This window comes from Ahaetulla prasina, chromosome 16 (assembly GCF_028640845.1).
Source record: "Ahaetulla prasina isolate Xishuangbanna chromosome 16, ASM2864084v1, whole genome shotgun sequence".
Taxonomy (NCBI): Eukaryota; Metazoa; Chordata; class Lepidosauria; order Squamata; family Colubridae; genus Ahaetulla; species Ahaetulla prasina.
In genome coordinates, this window is record NC_080554.1 from 4,899,506 (window position 1) to 4,922,510 (window position 23,005).

At 43.7% G+C, this 23,005-nt stretch overlaps 3 protein-coding genes across 3 annotated transcripts in view; 1 reads left to right on the plus strand and 2 right to left on the minus strand.

Annotated features, from left to right (window-relative positions):
• Positions 1-1,030: 1,030 nt before the first annotated feature.
• TTF1 (transcription termination factor 1) lies at positions 1,031-15,801 on the minus strand. The gene is made up of 10 exons (XM_058159463.1): positions 15,447-15,801; positions 14,966-15,192; positions 13,748-13,933; positions 11,454-11,532; positions 10,908-11,041; positions 9,175-9,397; positions 7,801-7,887; positions 7,514-7,579; positions 5,650-5,735; positions 1,031-4,377 (listed from the first exon to the last, which is right to left on the minus strand). Exons 1-10 carry the CDS (start codon positions 15,662-15,664, stop codon positions 4,163-4,165), a joined length of 1,521 nt encoding a protein of 506 aa, XP_058015446.1. The 5' UTR covers positions 15,665-15,801; the 3' UTR covers positions 1,031-4,162.
• LOC131186209 (uncharacterized) lies at positions 15,801-20,564 on the minus strand. The gene is made up of 2 exons (XM_058159562.1): positions 20,425-20,564; positions 15,801-17,030 (listed from the first exon to the last, which is right to left on the minus strand). The coding sequence occupies exon 2, from the start codon at positions 17,022-17,024 to the stop codon at positions 15,801-15,803; it is 1,224 nt and encodes a 407-aa protein (XP_058015545.1). The 5' UTR covers positions 17,025-17,030; positions 20,425-20,564.
• A 566-nt stretch (positions 20,565-21,130) lies between these two features.
• SETX (senataxin) overlaps positions 21,131-23,005 on the plus strand; it is a 46,833-nt gene continuing 44,958 nt past the window's right edge. The window contains exon 1 of the mRNA XM_058159456.1: positions 21,131-21,250. The gene's annotated coding sequence lies outside the window, so the exon portion shown is untranslated. The remainder of the gene's footprint in view (positions 21,251-23,005) is intronic.

Genomic DNA, 23,005 nt, shown 5'->3' on the forward strand with positions numbered 1-23,005 from the left:
TTAAAGGAAACCCTTCATATTTTTTGGACTATAAGACGGACTCCCCCCACCCCCCGGTAAAAGAGGGTGAAAATTTGGGTGCGTCTTATATGCCGAATGTAGCCCCGCCCACCCACCGGCCCCCACCCTTTGGCCTGTGTCCCAGCAGTTTTCTCCCTTGCAGCAAACAGCCCGTTTCAGCTTCAGCACCGCCTGATTAGCCCAAGCAGCTGATTTGTCGGTTGGATCCGCCTCCCGACCATCAGCTGTTTCAGGCTGCAGGAATTGCCACCTTTGCACGTCCCGTTTTGCTTTTTGCTGCAAGAAAACACATTGCTGGGAGGTGGATTTTTCTTCTTCTCTTCCTTGTACTAATCAGGCTGTGCTGAAACTGAAACAGGGCTGTTTGCTGCAAGGAGGCAAATCGCTGGGAAGCAGAGGCAGATTTTTCTTATGCTAATCAGGCTGTGTGCTGAAACTGAAACTGGTGGCTGGCTGTTTGCTGCAAGGAGGAAAATTGCTGGGAGGCAGAGGTAGATTTTTCCCCCTTGTTTTCTCCCCCCAAAAGGTAGGTGCGTCTTATAGTCTGGAGTGTCTTATAATCCGAAAAATACGGTAATTGGAAAAATAGCAGGGCTAGTCATTTGGCATCATTTATTTATTTATTTATTTGACCTTGCAAGAGCAGTTTGGGGCTATCAAGAAGGCCCTAGGTACCTTCGAACCTTTCGCTGCGAGCTTAAGACACATCTATTTATTTGCGCAGGACTGGGCTAGGATTTTAATTTTAGTTTAGTTTTTAATGGGGTTTTATTATTTTAATTATTTTAAATTTGGCCTTATTTAATAAGTTTTTTAATTAGTGTTTTATTTTGTATTTATATTTGTGTATTTGTGTTTTAATAGGTTGTAAACCGCCCTGAGTCCCTTGGGAGATAGGGCGGTATAAAAATGTGATTAAATAAATAAATAAATAAATAAATAAATACCAGAGCTCTGGAGGCATTTACCAAGAAAACGACAAAGGATCAAAGATGAAACTGTTTCAAAGTAGATTTTGATTATTTTATTTTATTTTTTTTAAACAAGAATTTTAATGAAAACCCCATGTACAAATAGTTTGAACCCACCAGGGAAAAGAAACACACACACAACCCTTTTGATAAAATTCCTTTATAAATTCCAAAAGACAAAAAAATTGGGGGTGGGTGGGGAAATGACCCAACCTTGGAAGAACCTCATTGCCTTGTGCAATTTTAGCAATCACTATTCTTCTACTTTCTGAGTGTGAACTGGACAAAAGTCTAAATTAGCCCCTCCCTGCGCGGAGAACTTAAAAACTTAGCGACTTTTTTTTTTTTTTGAAGGCACCACCGGAAGAACCTAAAAAAAAAGACATCCCCTGTTTTCAATGAGGAAGACGGAGAGCTCATTTCATTTTAGCCTTTTTCTGGAAAACGAGGATCGCTTCTGCTATTAAAAAATGCGAAATTCAGGATTTTATCCCTCCACGAATGCCATGTTTAAAACATACATACATACATACATACGTTTATATTTGTTTTTGTAGGTTTTTGCGGGTGTTTGTATGTAGGTCTTTGGTTATTTGGGTTTTCTCCCACGTAAAATTGGAAGTGTCTTGGCGACGTTTCGACGAAGTCTCATTCGTCATCTTCAGGCTGGTATTTACTGCTTCATGCTTCTAGGACCAATTGCGAGCAAAGCTTTGCTCACACAAACACGAAGCCGAAAGCACCAGCCTGAAGATGATGAGTGAGACCTCGTCGAAACGTTGCCAAGATACTCTCAACCTTACACGGAAAAAGACCCAAATATGCCAAGACCTATACCCGTGAAAACCTATGAAAACAAATATGGGATTTGCCCCCCCCACAAACAGAACACACCCCCATCCAATCAGAGCACAGCCAACCCCACCATCCAATCAGAACACAGCCAAACCCCCAACCAATCAGAACACACCTCCATCCAATCAGAACACAGCCAAGCTCCCAACCAATCAGTTCAAACCCCCACTAGCAGTTAAAAGAAACAGCTGCGATCACACATTTCTCCTAGAAGCACGAAGCTGTAAACACCTAGCCTGAAGATGATGAATGAGACTTCCTCGAAACGTCGCCAAGACACTTCCAATTTTACGTGGGAGAAAACCTGAATAACCAAAGACCTACATACAAACACCCGTGAAAACCTCAGAAAACAAACAAACATACATACATATATATATATATATATCATCTTCTCCACTTTTTTTGAAACATCTCCAGGAGAAATCTGCTGCTTCCAACTGGTTCTGGAAACAGAATTTAAGTGAGGCAAGACAGGAACATCCAAAATTTAGAATTAACAGAAGTCCAACCCTCAAGCAGGAGATCCTATCCCGTTCTAGACAAAATGGCTGTGCAATCTCTTCCAGGATGGGTATTTTGGTCCCTGAAACATCGTCCCCAGCCCAAAAAAAATATTAACTTTATCGTCTGCAGGTGGGGGCGGGAATAAACATTTGTCTGTCTGTGACCTTGGAACCAGCCGTAAAATCCCTGAGCGGCTGTCCCGGAACATCCCATTCAAAACTTGCATTTAAAGTTCATTAAAATCTCATTTAAAAAAAAAAAAGACGGGGCAAGTTTGAAATCCCACCAGATTTGAGAAACCGGGATGGTGGCTTTTTAAGGAAGACCGGGAAGTTTGGCACTTGTGGGGTGGGGGGGAAATGACTGATGAGTGGAAGACATTCTGACGTTCCTCTAAACCAGGGGTGTCAAACTCGATTTCACCGAGGGACCCATCAGGGTTGTGTTTGACCTTGGGGGGGGCGTGGCCAGCTCAACGTCACTCGTGTCAGGGGCGACTGTGGTGGCCCAAGGACTCTGCCTGTGAAAATGGGCTCCCTAACCCTAACCCGAGCTCTGTTTTCACCCGTAGAGGGTTGCAAGGGGCCGTGGCAGCCGAAAACAAAGTTTGCGAGGGCCGCGGGCGGCTCTCCCGAGCTCCGTTTTCGCTGGCAGATACCATGGGCCAGTCCTTCACTGTTTCCAGTGTGCCCCCCCCTCCTGGGCCAGATCTAAGTACCCCATGGGCCAGATCCGGATCCCCCCAGGCCTCGAGTTTGACACCCCTGCTCTAAGGAGAGTTAAGGATTAATGTAGAACGTTAACGCGGGCTGACAACTGGCATCTCTCTGGATCAAGAGAAGCTGCTTACATCATTTGCGGTCCCTGAGATTTTCTGTTGTGGCCTGTCGGCCGCTGGGTCCCTCCAGAGGAGGAGGAGGAGGAGGAGAAGGAGGCGTGGGAGTCAGGGTCAGCATCAAGGCAACCTGAGAGCTCCGAGTGGGAAAGTGGGAATGGAGCTGGCAGCGAGAGGGAAACAGAGGCGGACCCTGGGCAGCCCGTCAGCCCTCGGACGGAGAGTCAACAGCCTCCAGGTCTGGAGGTGGCTGATGAGGAAGAGGAGGAACAGCTGGGTCCAGTGCCTGACGCGCGGATGCACAGAAAGCAGAGGAGAGGAGAGCAGTGGAAATCTATGGGCCGGTCCTTGGGACGGAAGAGCCACCGCAGCTAGCGAAGCCTTACCCTAGCTCTGGGGATAAAAGGCAGGGGGTGGAGATGAATAGATTTGGCAGACAACCTATTGTTAGCCTGCAGTGAAAAAGAAACTTTTTGCTGGAGCTCCTAATAAAGGAAGCATTGCTTCAACTACAGAGGGTTTGTCGTGTTTAGGGAGCTGGGTCAGAACGGAATCCTTTTCCAAATGACTGAATATCTATCTGCTCTAGGGTCCCTTTGGGGGTTTCCTAGCCCCCCATCCCCTTTTTTTGGGGGGGGGGATGTGCCATGTGTTGCAAATCCATTTGCCAGCAATGGAGAATCTACCGTGGGAAATAATAATGGGCAAAAAAAATAATAATAATAAAAATTGTTTTCGTCTTCTGTAGAACCCAAAGTTCTTCTGAACACCCCGAAGCAGCAGCAGCAGCACCCACAAAAAGGCTGAATAGATTTATATATTATTTTCCTCTCTAAAAATAAAAAGGCAGGAAGTCAAGGAGAATCTCTCCCCCCGCCCCCGCCCCCTGCCGGCGGTCTTTTCCCGTTCCGCAATAGGCAGGAAGTCCCCGTCTCCTGCTTCCTGTCGTTCGTGAAGGAACTGGGTAAGAACATCAGTCATTGGCCTGACTTGGTTCTCCGGTTTCTTCGTCGCTGCCGTCGTCCGAGTTTAACTCCTGATATTCCAGAATATCGTAAAAAATGTCCTCGAACAGGAAGGCCTTTTTGCAACTCTTCTCCTCCTGCGTGCTCCGCTGTCTTGCGGCCAGCTTCTCCAGGGTTTCCTTCAACTCGGGCAGCGTCTCTTCAAACAGGTAGTCGATAATTTCTAAGGGAAGAAACCGACATTTTGGTCAACGGCGTGGAGGAGCTCCCAAAGGAGGGAGGAGGAGTCTGAAAACAGGACCCACCTGGGACCCAACTGTACAGGAAATACGGGAGAACTATCTCGGAAGACCGAGCGGGAAGACGCGGCCTTCGAAAATGGTCAGATAAGAGACGGCTAAGCCCAAAGCTGTATAACGGACAGAGAAAAGCGGAATAGAAAAATTCTCAGGCCGTAAAGACGGTGGGAAACCTGGACTTTCAGACCTGCAAAATTTCGTTAATGGGGCTTATCATAAAAGTACAGGCAGTCCTCATCTTAAATACGTTCATTTAGCGACACAGCGCTGGAAAAAAGCTCGACTCCTGACCGTTTTTCACGCTCACCAGCGTTCTCCACCGTGAGGGGATCGAAATTCAGAGGCTTGTCCACCGTTTCGTGTTTATGACGTTGGCAATGTCCCGGGGTCACGTGATGCCCTTCTGCCAAACAATGTCAATGGGGAAGCCAGCTTCCCAACCCCGTTGCTCACTTAACAACCGCAGCAAGAAAGGTCGTAAAACGGAATAAAGCTCATTTAACAAACGGTTCACTGTGCAACGTACATTATGGGCTCAATTGTGGCCAAGGTAAGTCAAGGACTAGCCCCCCCAACCATCTGTTTTTCCCGCGTAGCGACGATAATTTCCATAAAATTCCAAATAAGAGAACAAAACGAGGATCCGGAATGCATCACCGCGAGTCTCTTGGCCATATTTTAGCTACGGGGCCTTGAAAGTTTGCACACCATCCTGCAAGCACAACTGCTAGCCGGCAGAAGACAGAAAGAGGAAATTTCCGTTCAACCCATCGAATTTCTGTCTGCTTTTTTTTGCAGGAATTAAGGACAGGTGTCGCGGTTCCGAGCCAAGCTTCACACACAAAAAATCCAGTTATTTATTAGGAGCTTCATGTCGGCACATTCCCAAGTGAAGCCAGCTCTGACCCTACATAATTTACGCTTCAATCATGAAGCGTAAATTCTCCCCCGCCCCCCCCCCCAGGGTGTGACATCAATCACATTTGCCGAACGGTTGTAGAGCTCACTCCCCTTCGACTGCTGTAGGTATCCCTGGGATACAGCCTTGAGGGAGATAGGCGTGGAATGTGCATCTGTCTTTGGCTGCTGGGCAGTTTCGCCAGTATCCCATCCTCCCCTCACCCCCGGCCTATGGCAACTCGAAAGAAAACCAGGGATGCCGTTGCGAGTTGACAACAGGATCCAAAGAAACTCACCTGGGAAAGTCTTTTGATACCAAAAAGGAACATATAATGATTTGATTTGATAATATCTGCTTTGGACGTAATCCGGAGGAACGTTTCTGGGAGGAGAGAATGAGAAAGGCCGAGAAAAGTCACAAGGCGGCTAGCAGATGGACGAAAAGAAGAATAATTTCGGCCGTGATCCTACCCTGGTGAGATGGATTGCAATTTTCAGAGTTCCCAGGGAGTAATTCCAGGTAGCCCTTCACTTAACGTCCATTCTTGAGTGACAGTTTGAAGATTTATTTATATCTCACCTTTCTTTCTTTTTTTTACAAATAACTCAAGGTTATTTGTAAAAAATAATATTTTTTACACCTAATATTCTTTCCTGCTCCTCTTTTCCCCTCAGAGCAACTAGAACTCACCCTCTCCTGGTGATTGGCCCAAAATTGACCCAGCCAACTTTCATGCTTTAATTTGATACCAGAACTCACCTGATGATTGGCCCAAAGTTACCCAGCTGGCTTTCATGCCTAGGGCAGGACTAGAACTCACCCTCTCCTGGCGATTGGCCCAGTGTCACCCAGCCAATTTTCACACCCAAGAGCAAGACTAGAACGCACCCTTTCCTGATGATTGCCCCAACGTCACCCAGCCAATTTTCATGCCTAAGGCAAAACTAGAACTCACCGTCTCCTGGCGATTGGCCCAAAATCACCCAAGCCAACTTTCACACCTAACCGGGACTAGAACTCACCCTCTCCTGATGATTGGCCCAAAATCAACCAGCCAGCTTTCATGCCTAAGGCAGAACTAGAACTCACCCTCTCCTGGTGATTGGCCCAAATCAACCAGCCAGCTTTCATGCCTAAGGCAGAACTAGAACTCACCCTCTCCTGGTGATTGGCCCAAAATCGACCAGCCAGCTTTCATGCCTAAGGCAGAACTAGAACTCCCAGGTTTCTAATCACCAGTCCAAACTGGACATATTGGTGACATATTCATCAGCTGCGTGCAGGCAGGTGAATGAGAAGCCCCTTGTAAGTGGTGGTGTACTATCTGTGGTCCCTACACAGAGAGTAGTCACTCCTGCTCTAGATACAACAAAACAGCACCAATCCTGTAAGTTACACCTTACATTCTACCATACTATACCTTCTATCACGGCTGAGAGACCCACCCTGTAACTCCTCACCTGATAATATACCTGGGAAGCAGCCATCTCGTTTTTTACATACAATTGCCCTTCTCCGACCAGTCCAATGCACAGGTAGGTAGTCCTTGACTTACAACAATTCATTTAGTGACCACTCGAAGTTACAACGGCACTGAAAAATGTGACCGATGACCGTTTTTTCGCAGTTACAACCTTCGACGCCTTCCCCTGTGATCAAAATCTGGGCCGCTTAGCAACTGGTTCATACTTATGACCGTTGCTGCGTCCTGGGGTTTGTGTGTGTGTGTCACATCAACCCCTTCTGCGACAAAGCAAAGCCAGGTTCACTTAACGGCCAGGTTAACTAATTGATCGACTGCAGTGACCCACTTAACAACGATGGTAAGAAAAGTCGTAAAACGGAAGGGGGAAAAACTCACTGGAGAAATGTCTCACTCAGCAACGGAAATTTTGGGCTCAATTAGGGTCGTAAGTTGAGGACTAGCTATGGTCTGTCTCCATGTGGGGCTAAATTTGGCCACACGGTCTGCAAAATTCAATAGACTGACTACCTACCGACAATCCACCACCAATTGTCAAATGTTATCTTGTCTTTTTTTTTAAAAAAATATTTTTTTTAAAAAAATGCTTTTTATTTGTGATGTTAGTCTGTGACAGCCGTAAAATTATTCCACTAAGCTTATACAGATTCCTCGAGACTTAATTCTAGCTATTTACCCAATAACGCCAGCGATGTTCTCCCAGTCTATTTCATTGGTGTCTGCAACGTTCAATTCATACAATCTGAAATTCGCAAAATAAGCCTTTATTAATACTTCAAACTTAAAAAAGGGTTATCCAAGACGGAATGGCTATCCGTCCATCTCCTACTCTTATCTTCCGTTAACGTTATCGCAAGCATTTAACTGCGTATCTCCAATCGTCCATTTGTCTATTCCATACACCCTTGCTTGAAAACATGTTTGTTTTAAATAAAAATAGAAATAAATAACTCTTTTTCGCACCTTTCAATTAGGTCGATCTTAAACTGCAAGTTGCTAAGTCTGTCGAGGGGCGATTTCCCCAACATTCTCTTCGTTAGGATCGACATCCTTTAAAAAAGGAAGAAAATGCGAGTTATTACAAGCAGTAGTAAGTAAGCGCAAATGGATCGGGCCCAGACACGAAGCTCCAATTACACCAATTTATTACTCACGTCTCACAACACGAGAATCTAACCAACTGACAGTCCACACTAAATTGGCGCCGGATAAGAATGAACAGAATTCAAGACTTAAAACCACTTGTGGCAACGTGACGATGCCAGGCTTCTTCCTCTCTTGACGCCGCCTCCAGTTTTTCTGCCTGTCTTTCTTCTACAGCCCCTTTCTCTATGCAAAATCCAGAGAGGAATCCTGCCAGGTAAGGATGTCAGTCCTGTCCTGACAGTTTATGCCCTTCAATAAAATTTGCTATAAAATTTGCTAGCAGACTCCCTCCTAATTCTGAGTGTCTGTGGACCGACATGGCCATCCATCTTGATAAAAGGTGTTATCAATGCACATTAGAAAGGAAACAGGGAGAAAACGAAGACAAGGAGGAGACAACAATGGAAACAACAGGGATTGATGAATTAAACCAGGGGGAAAATTTATTAAAAGGGTTGGAAGATACATTTGAAAGGGTGATAGGGGCCTGGGTAGAAATCTTGGAAAATTAGGCTGTGAAAGAGGGTAGAGATGGCAGAAATACCTGGATTGAATAGTCAAGGAGCAGTTATAGAGATAAAGATTCTACAGAAGAATGTGGGAAGCAAATTTAAAAAAGCATAGCAACTAAAGTATTAAAGCAGGCAAGAGATGATGGATAGATGATTTCGTCTGTCGTTCTGATTTGCTTTTCCTTTTCTCTCTCTTTCTCTTCTCTTCTTTTCTTTTAAGGTAGGTGGCACGATTAGAAGTTAGGTAGGATAGAAAGAAAATGTTTTTCAGTAAAAGGCGACACGATTAAAAGTTAGAATAAGCGACGGAAATAAGAGAAGGGGGAATGTTAGTCTAGACACTGTTATATAATATATACGATTTTATTATATAAAATCGAAGTGACCGTAAGGAAAACATAGAATAATTGAACAACGATGGATTGCAACTTATTATAACTGTGAATCATTATTAGAAATACGTACGTTGATTGAATGTAATAACTACGAGTAATTGTACTAGTTATATTTGTATTAGATGTATGCCACACTGTTCACACATTTGATAGATAGATAGGAAGGAAGGAAGGAAGGAAGGAAGGAAGGAAGGAAGGAAGGAAGGAAGGAAGGAAGGAAACAGGGGACAATCTCACTATCCCTGCTTGGTGCCCGGATCCCGTCTTCTCCTCTGAAAGCTCACCATTTCTTTTTACACTGTCTCCAATTACGGGTCTTCACCTGGGCTGCCACTTTCATCCAGCCGATGTTCTTGTAGAGGTTTTCTCGCAGGAGGGTAAGCGCCCCCTTGGTGTCCCTGTTCTCCAAGGCCGAATCCAAGCCCCTCACTTTTGTCTTCAGGAGATCTCTGAGCGTTTGAAGGAGTCTAGAAGTCTCTTCTTTTGTCCAAGGGCCAATGTTGAAATCTGCGCACATATTTGGACATGGACACACGGACACACAAGAAAGCAAGAGAGAGAGAGACAGAGGACGGTTGTCAGGATAAGAATGGAGCACAATTCGGGGAAGGTTTGTTGAACAAGTGTAAAGGAGATATTCTCAATGGAGAACAAGAGGGCCTCTGGTGGCTCAGACTGGTAAGACAGTCTGTTATTAACAGCAGCTGCTTGCAGTTACTGCAGGTTCAAGCCCCACCAGGCCCAAGGTTGACTCAGCCTTCCATCCTTTATAAGGTAGGTAAAATGAGGACCCAGATTGTTGGGGGCAATAAGTTGACTTTGTATATAATATACAAATGGATGAAGACTATTGCTTGACATAGTGTAAGCCACCCTGAGTCTTCGGAGAAGGGTGGGATATAAATGCAAATAAAGAAAAAAAAAAGAGGCCATCATTTAGAAAAATCCGACAGAAGCGGTGGCAGTGGCCTAGAGGTGGAGCTCCCGCCTCGCAATCAGGAGGCTGCAAGTTTGATCCTAGGTAGAGGCCGATATTTCTCTTTGCGGGCAGAATGAGAATTATATATCCGCTGGATTAAAAAAACTCCGCACTGGCAACAGGAAGGGCATCTGGCCAGTAAACACTCACTTCCATTCAATTGCCCAGACTCCACCCCGCAAGAGATTATGGGGTCATTAAAAGATGATGATGATTTGGGAAGATCCGACTCAATGATTTTCAAGAAAAGCAAAGGTGATAAAACTGGGATAAACTCTTTTTATTGTCAAGAACTAATCGAGGGCACAGCTAGTCCTCGACTTACGACCTCGGGGCCCCAACTTTTCTCGTGGCTAAGCGAGACAGTCGATCAGGGTCTTTTGCCCTGTTTTACGACGTTTCTCGCCACGGCTGTTTAAGCAAACGGCCGCCGTCATTAAACCAGTCGCCCGGTCATGAAGTGAACCTGGCTTCCCCATTGACTCGGTTTGTCCGAAGGTCACAAGAGGAATCACGTGACAACCCCCCCCCACACACACCCGGGACGCTGCAACAGTCGTTAAGTACATGCCAGTTGCCAAGCCTTTGAATTCTGATCACGGTGACCATCGGGGATGCTACAACGGTTGTGAAAAACGCTCGTAAATCGCTTTAGTGCTGTTGTAACTTTGAATGGCCACTACCGTGTCTCCCTGAAAATTAAGATCATTTTTTTTTTTTGAACCGTGAAATAAGCGCTTGGGCCTTATTGCCACGCACTCAAAAGCCCGATTTGGGCTTATTATCAGGGGAGGTCTTATTTTGGGGGGAAACAGGGTAAATGAATCCTAGTAAATTGAGGATTCCCTGTGCAGAGAATTCAGAAGGAGTTCAGAAGTTGGGTTGGAGGAAAGGTTGGGGTGGGGGGGAGAAAGATATCGTAACATAACATAACAACAGAGTTGGAAGGGACCTTGGAGGCCTTCTAGTCCAACCCCCTGCCCAGGCAGGAAACCCTACACCATCTCAGTCAGATGGTTATCCAACCTATCAACCTACCCTGCTGTACCATCTGCGCATATTTCAAGGCGATTGAGTGGCTGCTTCGGTTCATAAGCTCCGAGATTTTTTTCCACCTATTCCCGTACATGGCATGATATTTGAAGAGCTTTTTCTCTTCTTCCTTTGTATATCTAAAAAAAGACATCAGGAGAATTAAAGCCAATAGAAATATATTTTATCTATCTATCTATCTATCTATCTATCTATCTATCTATCTATTTATCTATCTATCTATCTCAGACTAATCTGAGCACAACCAAGCTCCCACCCAACAGATTATATTCAAAATAAAAAGAAATTTCAGATTGCCTTTGAATGAAGGATGTTGTTTTTGATTTTAATGGAAGAAGTCAAGTTATGTGAAAGAGAAGGATTGTAATTGTGTTAGATTTTAAAAATTTAATGTATGACTGTTTGTTTATTGAACTATACCTTGTGTTTGCTCCGGGAAGTCCGGGGGGTGGGGGAGGGGAAAATTTAATTGTTGTTGTAAAACTTTTTTAATTAAAAAAAATATTTTTTTATTTTTTTTCTCCTCCTTACCGTCCGTTATAATTCTGAGGATCGAACATTTTCCTGGCTCGATAATAAACGAGTCTCCAGGGCCGAGCGATACCCTGAGCTGTGGACAAAAACGACGGGAAGCGTTAGAACCACGTTAGAACTCGTACAAACAAGACACAGAATTACGTCTTCGCAATTATTGCAGGGTAGTCCTCGACTTACAACCGTTCATTTAGTGACCGGTTACTAAAGTCACCACAGCACTGAAAGTCTATGGAGATTCTCAAGTCGTCCATCAGGCCGTGGTCATTTTTTTTTAAGAAGCAACTGGACTTTCTGGTTTTTCTTTGAAGAGGTTTCGCTTCTCATCCGAGAAGCTTCTTCAGCTCTGCCTTCTTCTCCTCTCTTCTTCAGAGCGGAAGAAGCTTCTCGGATGAGAAGCGAAACCTCTTCAAAGAAAAAAAAAAAAGTCCAGTTAAGCCTCTCGGAAAAAAATAAAATAAAAACACCTTTGGCATAACAGCACTGAATGTTTTTTTCTCTTTCACACTTACGACCGTTGCAAGCATCCCTAGAGTCACCCAAATCCAGGTGCAAGGCAATTGATTTGTATTTATGACGGTCGCAGTGTCCTCGTGTCAGGGTATGAAGACTTAAGAGCTAGAAGCTGATGAGAGGTTGTAAGCAGAGGCAACTGGAAACTGATGCAATGAGAATGAGGCAGCAGGGTTACTGCCACTTTAAGAAGCTGCCTATATAAGAGAAGCCATTAGAGGGCGTCTGCCTTCTCATGTTTTCTCTCGTGTATCTTATTGCTCTCCTTGTGTCCGTAGCTATATGATTAGGTATTTAACCACCTATAAGTCTCTAAATATTTATCTGTAGATAAAACCACTGTTATTTATCTAAAGGCTCTGTGAGCTGTGTTTTGCTCCTGGGTTTATCTCATAATACTAGTTACGCTGCCTAAAATCACCCTGGAATCATGTGATCCCCTTTTGCGACCTTCTGACAAGTCCAGAAATACTTCCAGAAATACTGTTTTACTAACTTACCACATTTTTCAGAGTATGAAAAGAGGGTGAAAATCTGGCTGCGTTTTATAATCCGAATGTAGCCCCATCCAGCTTTTCAGAGGCTGAAAAAAGCCCCAAATGGAGCTTAGAAAAAAAGCCTCCAAACAGAGCTTCAGAAAAAAAGCCTAAAGAAGCCCCCAAACGGAGCTTCAGAAAAGAAGCTCCCAAACGGAGCTTCAGAAAAAAAGCCCCCAAACAGAGCTTCAGAAAAAAAGCCTCCAAACAGAGCTTCAGAAAAAAAGCCTCCAAACGGAGCTTCAGAAAAAAAGCCTCCAAACAGGGCTTCAGAAAAGAAGCCCCCAAACAGTTTTAGAAAAAAAGCCTCCAAACAGAGCTTCAGAAAAAAAGCCCCAAACAGAACTTTAGAAAAAAAGCCTCCAAACAGAGCTTCAGAAAAAAAGCCTAAAGAAGCCCCCAAACAGAGCTTCAGAAAAGAAGCCCCCAAACAGAGCTTTAGAAAAAAGCCTCCAAACAGAGCTTCAGAAAAAAAGCCTCCAAACAGAGCTTCAGAAAAAAAGCCTCCAAACGGAGCTTCAGAAAAAAAGCCTCCAAACAGAGCTTCAGAAAAGAAGCCCCCAGAGTTTTAGAAAAAAAGCCTCCAAACGGAGCTTCAGAAAAAAAGCCCCCAAACGGAGCTGCAGAAAAAAAGCCTCCAAACAGAGCTTCAGAAAAAAAGCCTCCAAACAGAGCTTCAGAAAAAAAGCCTCCAAACAGAGCTTTAGAAAAAAAGCCTCCAAACGGAGCTTCAGAAAAAAAAAACCCAAACAGAGCTTCAGAAAAGAAGCTCCCAAACAGAGCTCCAGAGGCTTTTTTTCTGAAGTTGTTTCCGGGGCAGAAAAAAGTTTTTTTCTAAAACAGAGTTTCAGAGGCAGAAAAAAAAAAGCAAAAAAAGCAAGGCACAGAGCTCACAACCAAGGAACCTGTTGCTAAAATTCACCTCTGGAAACATCTGATTGGGGGTATTCTGGGAGGCCGATCCATCTGCCAATCAGCTTTTTTCTTATTTTCCTCCCCAAAAACTAAGGTGCGTCTTATACTCAGAAAAATACGGTTAACAACTGCAAGGATTTCCTTAAATGACTGTGGCAAGAAAGGGCCCCCCGAAAAAAAAAAACAACAACCCTGTTTCACTTAGCAACGGAAATGTTGGCCTCTCAGCTGTGGCTGTAAGTCGAGGACGACCTGCGATACGAAGGGGGCACATCTTGGACGAGCGTTCCTTCCGACCTCCCGGGAAGCAAGTCGGCAAAAACTCACCGATTCTTTCGCAAAACGCATATTGGCATTTCAGTCTCTTGATTTCGGTTTGTTCCTCTGGAAACCGGTCGGTGAACAGGAGCTTCTCGGCCGACTCGATCCCACTTTCTTCCAAAAATGCCTCCATGTTTTCTATCAATATGTTGTTTTCCGCTTGGGAGAACACGCCGAACTTCACAGCCATGCCTGCAAGACAGCAAAATGGAAATCGGAGAATGAAATCATGGTCAATTTAGAAAAGTTTTTAATGCTAGTTTCATCTTCGGCCAGCCCTCTTTTCCTTTTTTTTTTTAAAAAAAAGTTTTCCTATATACAAGTAGTCCTCCACTTACAACACTTACGACCAAACGTACGATGGCACTGCAAAAAAAGGGACCTGGGTCCATTTTTCACACTTAACGGCCGTTGCACTCACCAAAATTCACAGGCTTGCCAACGGACGCCTATTTATGACGGTCGCAGTGATCGGCGGGGAGCCACGCGATCGGCTTTTGCGACCTTCAGACGAACAAAGTCAGTGGGGGGGGGGATTAAGATTCGCTAAACCGCCACGTTATCACGTAACAACTGCGGTGAACCTTTTAACAACGGTAGCACGAAAGGTCGCAGAACGGGGCAAAACTCACTCAACAAACGTCTCACTCAGCAACGTACGTTTTGATTTCCATTCTGGTCGCTAAGTCGAGGACGACCTGTATTATCAGAAGACCTAAGTAATACATTCTATTATTTTGGTACAAGCTGGGATGCATGCAATCTTGCCTAGAGACTATTTAATATAATAATAACAACAACAACAACAACAACAGAGTTGGAAGGGACCTTGGAGGTCTTCTAGTCCAACCCCCTGCCCAGGCAGGAAACCCTACACCACTTCAGACAAATGGTTATCCAACTCTAACTCTATTTACTCTCTAACGTTTAAGGTTTTAAAAACAAGAGAAAAAAAAAAGAAAGAGACTCATTTCAGTGTTAATTATGACCTGAATTGCCAATGTTTACAAGCGTTCAGTTGATTTAAAATTGTCCAGAGCAATATCAGGCCCTGCACATGCAAAGTCCGCTAAATCAGAGTCCGTTAAATCAGAATTTCCCCCATCATCACATTTTACAGACTGAAGTTCCTATTTTCCCCTCTTCTCTTATTCGATCTGCCTCCTCCCTGGTAAAAATAACTGGATTACTTTTACTATTGCATTCACAACGGTAACGTTTCACCTTTTTTCTTCAGCTCCTTAAACCTGGATAGATCTCGTGCGGCCAGCTGCCTGATTGCAGAGTCCGACAGAGTCTTCGCTCGAGGGATGAATTCCTCTAGTTCTTTTCTGGCATTCTCCAGTTGTTCCTTATCCAGATCATAAACATCCTCCTCTTCAGAACTTGTTTCGGAAGGGGGCGGCTTGCGTGTAGCTCGGCGCTTCCGACCAGTTCGAGATTGACCCAATCTGTTGGGAGATCAAAATTGGGCATTGCTATTTATTGAAAGTGTGCAATACAATACAAGCTTCATACAATACAGATAAGTTCCAGAGCAAAAACTCCAAAACTTTCATCAACGTGAGTGGGGCAGATGAAACTAAAGTCCACCATCTTCTTCATCACACCACAAACTCCCCAAAGACATCCTTCCAATCCCAAAAGTTCTATCATCTCTTCTAATCTAGATGAGGACAATTTAAGAGGTACTAGATGTGCTTACTTGGTGTTAACTTCCGAGGTGGGCAATTTTGACGGTGATGGAGGATGCTTCTCTTCATGGTCTCCACCTGATGTTCCTTCCATCTCCAGGTCCACCTGAGTAGCATCAGAATCCTCAGCGGCGGGACAAGGGCCTCCCTCTTGACCATCCCTTGGGAGAAGAAGGTCCCCTTGAGGTCCCTCTGAGAAGGATAAAGGCGAGGAGGCAAAGAGATCCATCTGCGTGTCTATCGTTTGGTCAAGGTCCACCTGATCTTCTCTCTGTGACCTTGTGGCCTCAGCCTTCTCTTTCGCAGGGACATAGACAGCCTCCCTTCGTTTCCTTTTCTTCTTCTTGTGAGATGACCGATGACCATCAACCAACAACACGGTCACCTCCATTTTTCAAAGCCTTTTTGGAGGACAGTTGACTGGATGTTTTGGGAGTTGATGGGCTCCAACACTCATCACCAACAACACGGTCACCTCCATTTTTCAAAGCCTTTTTGGAGGACAGTCGACTGGATGTTTTGGGAGTTGATGGGCTCCAACACTCATCACCAACAACACGGTCATCCCCGTTTTTCAAAGCCTTTTTGGAGGACAGTCGACTGGATTTTTGGGGAGTTGATGGGCTCCAACACTCATCACCAACAACACGGTCACCTCCATTTTTCAAAGCCTTTTTGGATGACAGTTGACTGGATTTTTTGGGAGTTGATGGGCTCCAACACTCATCACCAACAACACGGTCACCTCCATTTTTCAAAGCCTTTTTGGAGGACAGTTGACTGGATTTTTTGGGAGTTGATGGGCTCCAACACTCATCACCAACAACACGGTCACCTCCATTTTTCAAAGCCTTTTTGGAGGACAGTTGACTGGATTTTTGGGGAGTTGATGGGCTCCAACACTCATCACCAACAACACAGTCACCTCCATTTTTCAAAGCCTTTTTGGATGAGAGTTGACTGGATTTTTGGGGAGTTGATGGGCTCCAACACTCATCACCAACAACACGGTCACCTCCATTCTTCAAAGCCTTTTTGGAGGACAGTTGACTGGATTTTTTGGGAGTTGATGGGCTCCAACACTCATCACCAACAACACAGTCATCCCCGTTTTTCAAAGCCTTTTTGGATGAGAGTTGACTGGATTTTTGGGGAGTCGATGGGCTCCAACACTCATCAACAACAACACCGTCATCCCCGTTTTTCAAAGCCTTTTTAGAGGACAGTCGACTGGATTGTTGTGGAGTTGATGGGCTCCAGCACTCGTCATCACTACCACGTTTACCTCTGTGTTTCATCTTCTTTTTCTTCTTCTTAGGCACAAAATTATTTATTTCGGACTCATTGTTCAGCTGAGTCTCAGGGATGACCCAGAAAGCATCAGAGGTTTCCGAACTGGATTTTTTCTTCTTATGTTTTTTTCGACTAGTCCCAGAATCTTCTGTATCCTGGGATGAATACGATGTCTGACCAGAGGATGCAATTGACTGTCGCAGTTCTTCTCGATTGCGCTTCTGTGACTTTTTTGTCTTTTCTTCATAGCTAGACTGCTGCGTGTCCCCTACCAGGAAAATATCTTCCTCGTACATCGTTCTCTTTAAAAGGCAAGGAGAGAGGTAGGTTAAAACTCACCCAGTGTTAAAAATAAATAAATAAATTTACAGGTAGCCCTCAGCTTATGATCGCAACCGAACCCCAAATTTCTGCTGCTAAGCGAGAACGTTCGTTGAAGGAATTTTGCCCTATTTTATCACGTTTCTTGCCAAGGCTGTTAAGTGAATCACTGCAGCTTTTAAGTTAGTGACACGGTCCTTAAGTGAATATGTCTTACCTCCCAACACGCCCACCAAGACAGACAGAGTCTTCAGAGGATAATCAGAACTGCAGAAAAAAACAATGGCTACCAACCTGCCTTCCATGGAGGCCCTGTATACCGCACGAGTCAAAAAGAGGGCTGTGAAAATATTTACAGATCCCTCGCATCCTGGACATAAACTGTTTCAACTCCTACCCTCAAAACGACGCTATAGAGCCCTGCACACCAGAACAACTAGACACAACAGTTTGACCTCACCCCATTCCTAAGAGGACCATAAGGGGCGTGCATAAGCGCACAAACGTGCCTACCGTTCCTGTCCTATTGTTTTTCTTTTCTTCTATACCTTTACATACTATATAACCTTTCTGTATGATAGTTACATATATTGTTGTGACAAAATAAATAAATAAAATAAATAAAAGTTTTTTCCTGAACGCCATCACTCTGCTAAACAATTAATTCCCTCAACACAGTCAAATAGTTTATTAAGACTGTACTACTATTAATCTTCTCATCGTTCCCATCACCCATCTCCTTCCACTTATGACTGTAACTTTGTTGCTGGTATCCTTATGATTTATATTGATATTGTTTCCTGATTGCTTATTTGTAGCCTATGACTATCATTAAGTGTTGTACCTTATGATTCTTGATGAAGGTATCTTGTCTTTTATGTACACTGAGAGCCTATGCACCAAAGATAAATTCCTTGTGTGTCCAATCACACTTGGCCAATAAAGAATTCTATTCTATTCTATTCTATTTCTTTCCATATTCTATTCTATTCTATTCTATTCTATTCTATTCTATTCTATTCTATTCTATTCTATTCCCTCAGTATTCAGGTTAAATTGGCGTGTTGGCACTTCTGCGATAAATAAGTGGGTTTTGAAGTTTGGGCACTTGGTCTCTAAAAGGTTTGTCATCACTGCTACAGTTTTATCAAGGTTGGAAAAGGGCAGGTTAAGGAAACCATCCAATTTAAATTCTACAGAAAAAACAGCTGGTCGCGAAAGTGACTGCCTGCGAAGGCTCCTGGATGGGGGCCAAACGGCGAAAGCCGTATGCTCTGTCCCATATCTGAGTAGACCAGGTTGCCCTCTCTAGACCAGAAAACCACTTCATCCTTCCTTCCTAGTCTGAACACAGTTGGAAACTCTGAATGCTTACATGCCTGCAGAGGCAAAAAGAAAGTGTTTGTACCAGAAACTTCCAAAGAGTCCCAGAGGTCATTTCATGTAAATATAAGCAAACAAAAAAGTTTAAGTGTTGTAAGCTTTGTCAAGCCAGTTTCCAATTGATATGCAAGGATAAACAAACATCAACACACCAAGAGCTCAAATGTTATCTAAAAGAGTACTTAATCGACCACTCTACTTGGTCACATGATCACAATTCAGAGGCTGGGCACTGGTCCCCTGATCCCCTTTGGTGGGGAAGCAAAGTCAAAGGGAAAGCCAAATTTATTTGCAACCGTGTTGCTAAGTTAATAACTGCAGTGATTCACTTAACAGCTGTGGGAAGGAAGGTCATAAAACACTTAACAACTGTCTCACTTAGTAGCAGACATTTTAGCCTCAACAGTGGCAATAATTCGAGCACGACCTATCCTTATAAAAAAAAAATTACTAAATAAAAATTACTCCTCCACCCGCCCAGAGTCAACTTTAAAATAAGATCAAGATCTGATCATCCATTTGAATTTTTTTTTTTTTAAAAAAAAATCGCTCGTTGTGGTTTCCTCCCTAGATAGAAAACCTAACCAGCAAAACTCAAATTTTTTTTGCAAGGCTGAATCTCAACGGCTGGCTTTGCAACCGGGGCGTCACGCTTTGGATGCCGCGCACTGCCAATGCCTCGGTTGGCAATCCTGAATTGCAAGGTTCGGTTTGCAATCCTGAACTGCAACGCGGGATTGGCAATCCTGAATTATAACGAGTGATTCCTAATCCTAATTTTTTTTTTTAATTTATTTATTGCATTTGTATACCACCCTTCTCCCGAAGGACTCAGGGTGGTTAACAGCCAATTTAAAAGATACAATAAATACACATTAAAAACAGACTAAAATTTATATAAATAATGGCCAAAATATTTAAAAAACTAATACAAAAAACTAAAACCCCATTTAAAATTACTTACAATTATAACGAGCGATTGGCAATCCTGAATTATAACGAGCGATTGGCAATCCTGAATTATAACGAGTGATTCCCAATCCTAAATTATTTATTTTATTTATTTATTTATTTTGTCACAACACTATATATAAGCATAAGCATGACAGTAACTATATAATATATAAGCATATATATATATATATATATATATATATATATGTAAGCATAAGCATGTAATAACTATATTAATTGGATATAATGAAAGAAAACAATAGGACAGGGACGGTAGGCACGTTTGTGCTATTATAACGAGCGATTCTCAATTCTGAATGGCAACGCTCGGTTTGCAATCCTGAATTACAATGCTCAGTTTGCAATCCTGAATCACTGATGCTCGGTTTGCAATTCAGACTTTAGAATAACTTCATTGCCACTTCTGAACGCACCCCAATGGCACATGCATTAAAATGAAAAGTTCATTCATTGCACGCAGCTCTCAAAGGGGGTCTCCACCTCCAAGACACAGTACACAACAAAAGTACACAATAGAATTTAGAATAGAATAGAATTTTTTTTTTTTATTGGCCAAGTGTGATTGGACACACAAGGAATTTGTCTTGGTGCATACGCTCTCAGTGTACATAAAAGAAAAGATACCTTCGTCAAGAATCATAGAAGAGAATAGAGGAAAGGAGAGGAGAGGAGAGAGGAAGGAAGGAAGGAAGGAAAAAGAGAAAGGAAGGAAGGAGAGGTGGAGGAAGGAATAGAATAAAATAGAATAGAATTTTTATTAGCCAAGTGTGATTGGACACACAAGGAATCTGTCTTGGTGCATACACTCTCAGTGTACATAAAAGAAAAGATACCTTCATCAAGGTACAACATCAAGGTACAACAAAAGCAATAAACACAAAACAATGCATCTCCCCACATTATGCATCCACACAACAAATGCTCTGTTTGCAAAATGATCAATTCCAAGGCTGGATGAATTCTGCAAAATATAAACCTGTCCTTTGCAATTGCAAACATTAAACAGTGGATCCTTACCGAGGCTTACCCGATGCCGGTCCTTAGGATCGCCCCCCACTCGAATAATAATAATAATAATAATGCTCCCCTAAGAGAGAGCTCAGCAGGCGAAGAATCCCGGCTTCTCCTTCCACTGCAAACATGCTTGGTTTGCTGAACTTCCGGCTCTTCCTCCTCCCAGTTGAGGAAGCATAGAGGAGGCGAGGCCAGAGCGTCCCTCCCCTGCCTATCTTTCCCCCCTCCTCTTACTGGTAGTTTCCGGTTTTTTTTTTTAGAAGTAGCTCTTTTATGCTTCGTGTACGGGGAGATGATTAACCCTTCACGAGCCCCGGCCTCAAAATAGACGGAAGGTATCCCTTTTTGACTATAGGCCTCGATTTTTTTTGGGGGGGGGGGAAAGGCTGCTGTAGCCGTCCGTAGGCCTCGGTTTTTTGACTTTTAGACTTTTTCATGCATCTATGATATAACCAAACAAACAAACCCGGAAGTAGGCGTTTTGCCCGCTTACTCCTCTTCACGTTTCCTAGCTCTACGCCCTCCCCCTCCGCTCTATCCCAGCCGATAAAAAAAAAAGGCGGAACGTTCCTTTTTTTTTCCCCCAACGCCTCTATGGTAGCCGGCGAAGGCGGGGCTAGGGCGGGGCGGCCAATCCCACGCCTGGGAAGGGAGGCCACGCGGGGGGCGGGGCCTGCCGCACCGGAAGGAGCGCTGAAGAAGGGGCCGGGCTCGTTCGCCGGCGGGAGAGAAAAGGTGGCGACGACGACGACGACGGTCGAGCCTGCGGGCCGGCTCATGGCAGCGGTTGGGGGCCGGCGGCTGCCCACCCGAGGACCCGGAGGGAGAGGTGAGGGTGGTGGGGGGGGGGAAGGGAATCCCTCGCTTTCTTTTCCCCCTCACAGCTTAGAAAATGGGGCGCCCTCCTTTTTTACCTCAGAAGGGCTGAGGAAGGCCCTTAAACCCCCCACTTCCAATGGAGGTCATTCTCACACACACACCCCAAACCCGGGTTAATCCCCTTCCCACGACGCTGCGAAGAATTGAGGAAGGGAGGGGGGAAAAAAACACCCCTCAGTTTGGTTTGGCCCCTCTAAGGTGGGGGGGGGGCAGGGAGGGTCTGTCTTCGAGTGGAGCCCCCCCCACACTTTGTCCCAGGGCTGGTGTCTCCCCCCCCCCCCGTCCCCATCTTGGGTTCCCCTCCTATTCAGGGCTCCCTTTGCACACACAAACACACACACACACACACACACCCATTGAGGCCAAGCTCTCTCTCTTTTGCAGGAAAAGGGATGGGAGGGGGTGTCAAATGCAGGGAAATTATTATTATTCTCTTGTTCATTAAACATGAAAGTCGACTGAACGTTTAAAAACGTGTCACAGATATCAGTTGGCTGGTGCTATTGGCTGATACGGGTTGCTGCCAGCGTCCTAGGTATCAACTTCTTCTCCTTCTTCTTTCTCTTCTTCCTCCTCCTCCTCCTAGGTATCAACCAATTATTATTATCATTATTATTGTTATTATTCCTAGGTATCAACCAATTATTATTATTATTATTATTATCATTATTATTCCTAGGTATCAACCAATTATTATTATTATTATTATTATTATTATTATTATCATTATCATTATCATTATTATCATTATTATTCCTAGGTATCAACCAATTATTATTATTATTATTATTATTCCTAGGTATCAACTTATTATTATTATTATTCCTAGGTATCAACCTATTATTATTATTATTATTATTATTCCTAGGTATCAACCTATTATTATTATTATTATTCCTAGGTATCAACCTATTATTATTATCATTATTATTCCTAGGTATCAACCTATTATTATTATTATTACTACTACTGCTACTACTACTGTTATTACTACTACTGTTATAACTATTATTGCTACTACTATTACTACTGTTATTATACACAAAATGACAGTATACACAGCAAACGAGAACTATGCTGGATTTCGTATCGCTAATCACTAGTCGAACACTTCCCAAGCGTTTAGGACTGCATGATGCAGTAGTAGTAGTAGTATTACTACTAGTAGTATTACTACTACGTGTAAAATATGTAAACTACTACAGCTAGAATATGTGGCAGTTAAGAAGCAAGAAAGAATATTGCCTTCCAAAACCGGCACTACAATTATTACTACTACTACTACTACTACTACTACTATTATTATTATTGCTACTACTATTACGATTATTATTATTATTATAGCCTTTGTTGTCATTGTACATCTTATATGTAATGAAATTGGTTTAGCCTCTTCTGGAGCAGTCCATAGGGGGAAAAAAAACACAAGGCAACGTGAATAGTATAGAGAGAATAATCCTTATACAAGTAATTTGGGGGGTGGGTGGGAAACTAGTCCAAAATAGTGGACCCTGTGGAAGTTGTGTTTTTTTTCCCCCCTTTGCAGTAAACAGAAGAGGAGGAGGTGTTTGAGTTCGAAGGCACACCAGGGAGTCCCTAAAGGTCACACACACACACACACACACACACACACACACACACACGTGAATCTGTCCGTCCCCCCCTTTGCAGGAAAGGAAAGAAGGAGAGGGAGAAGAGGATTGAA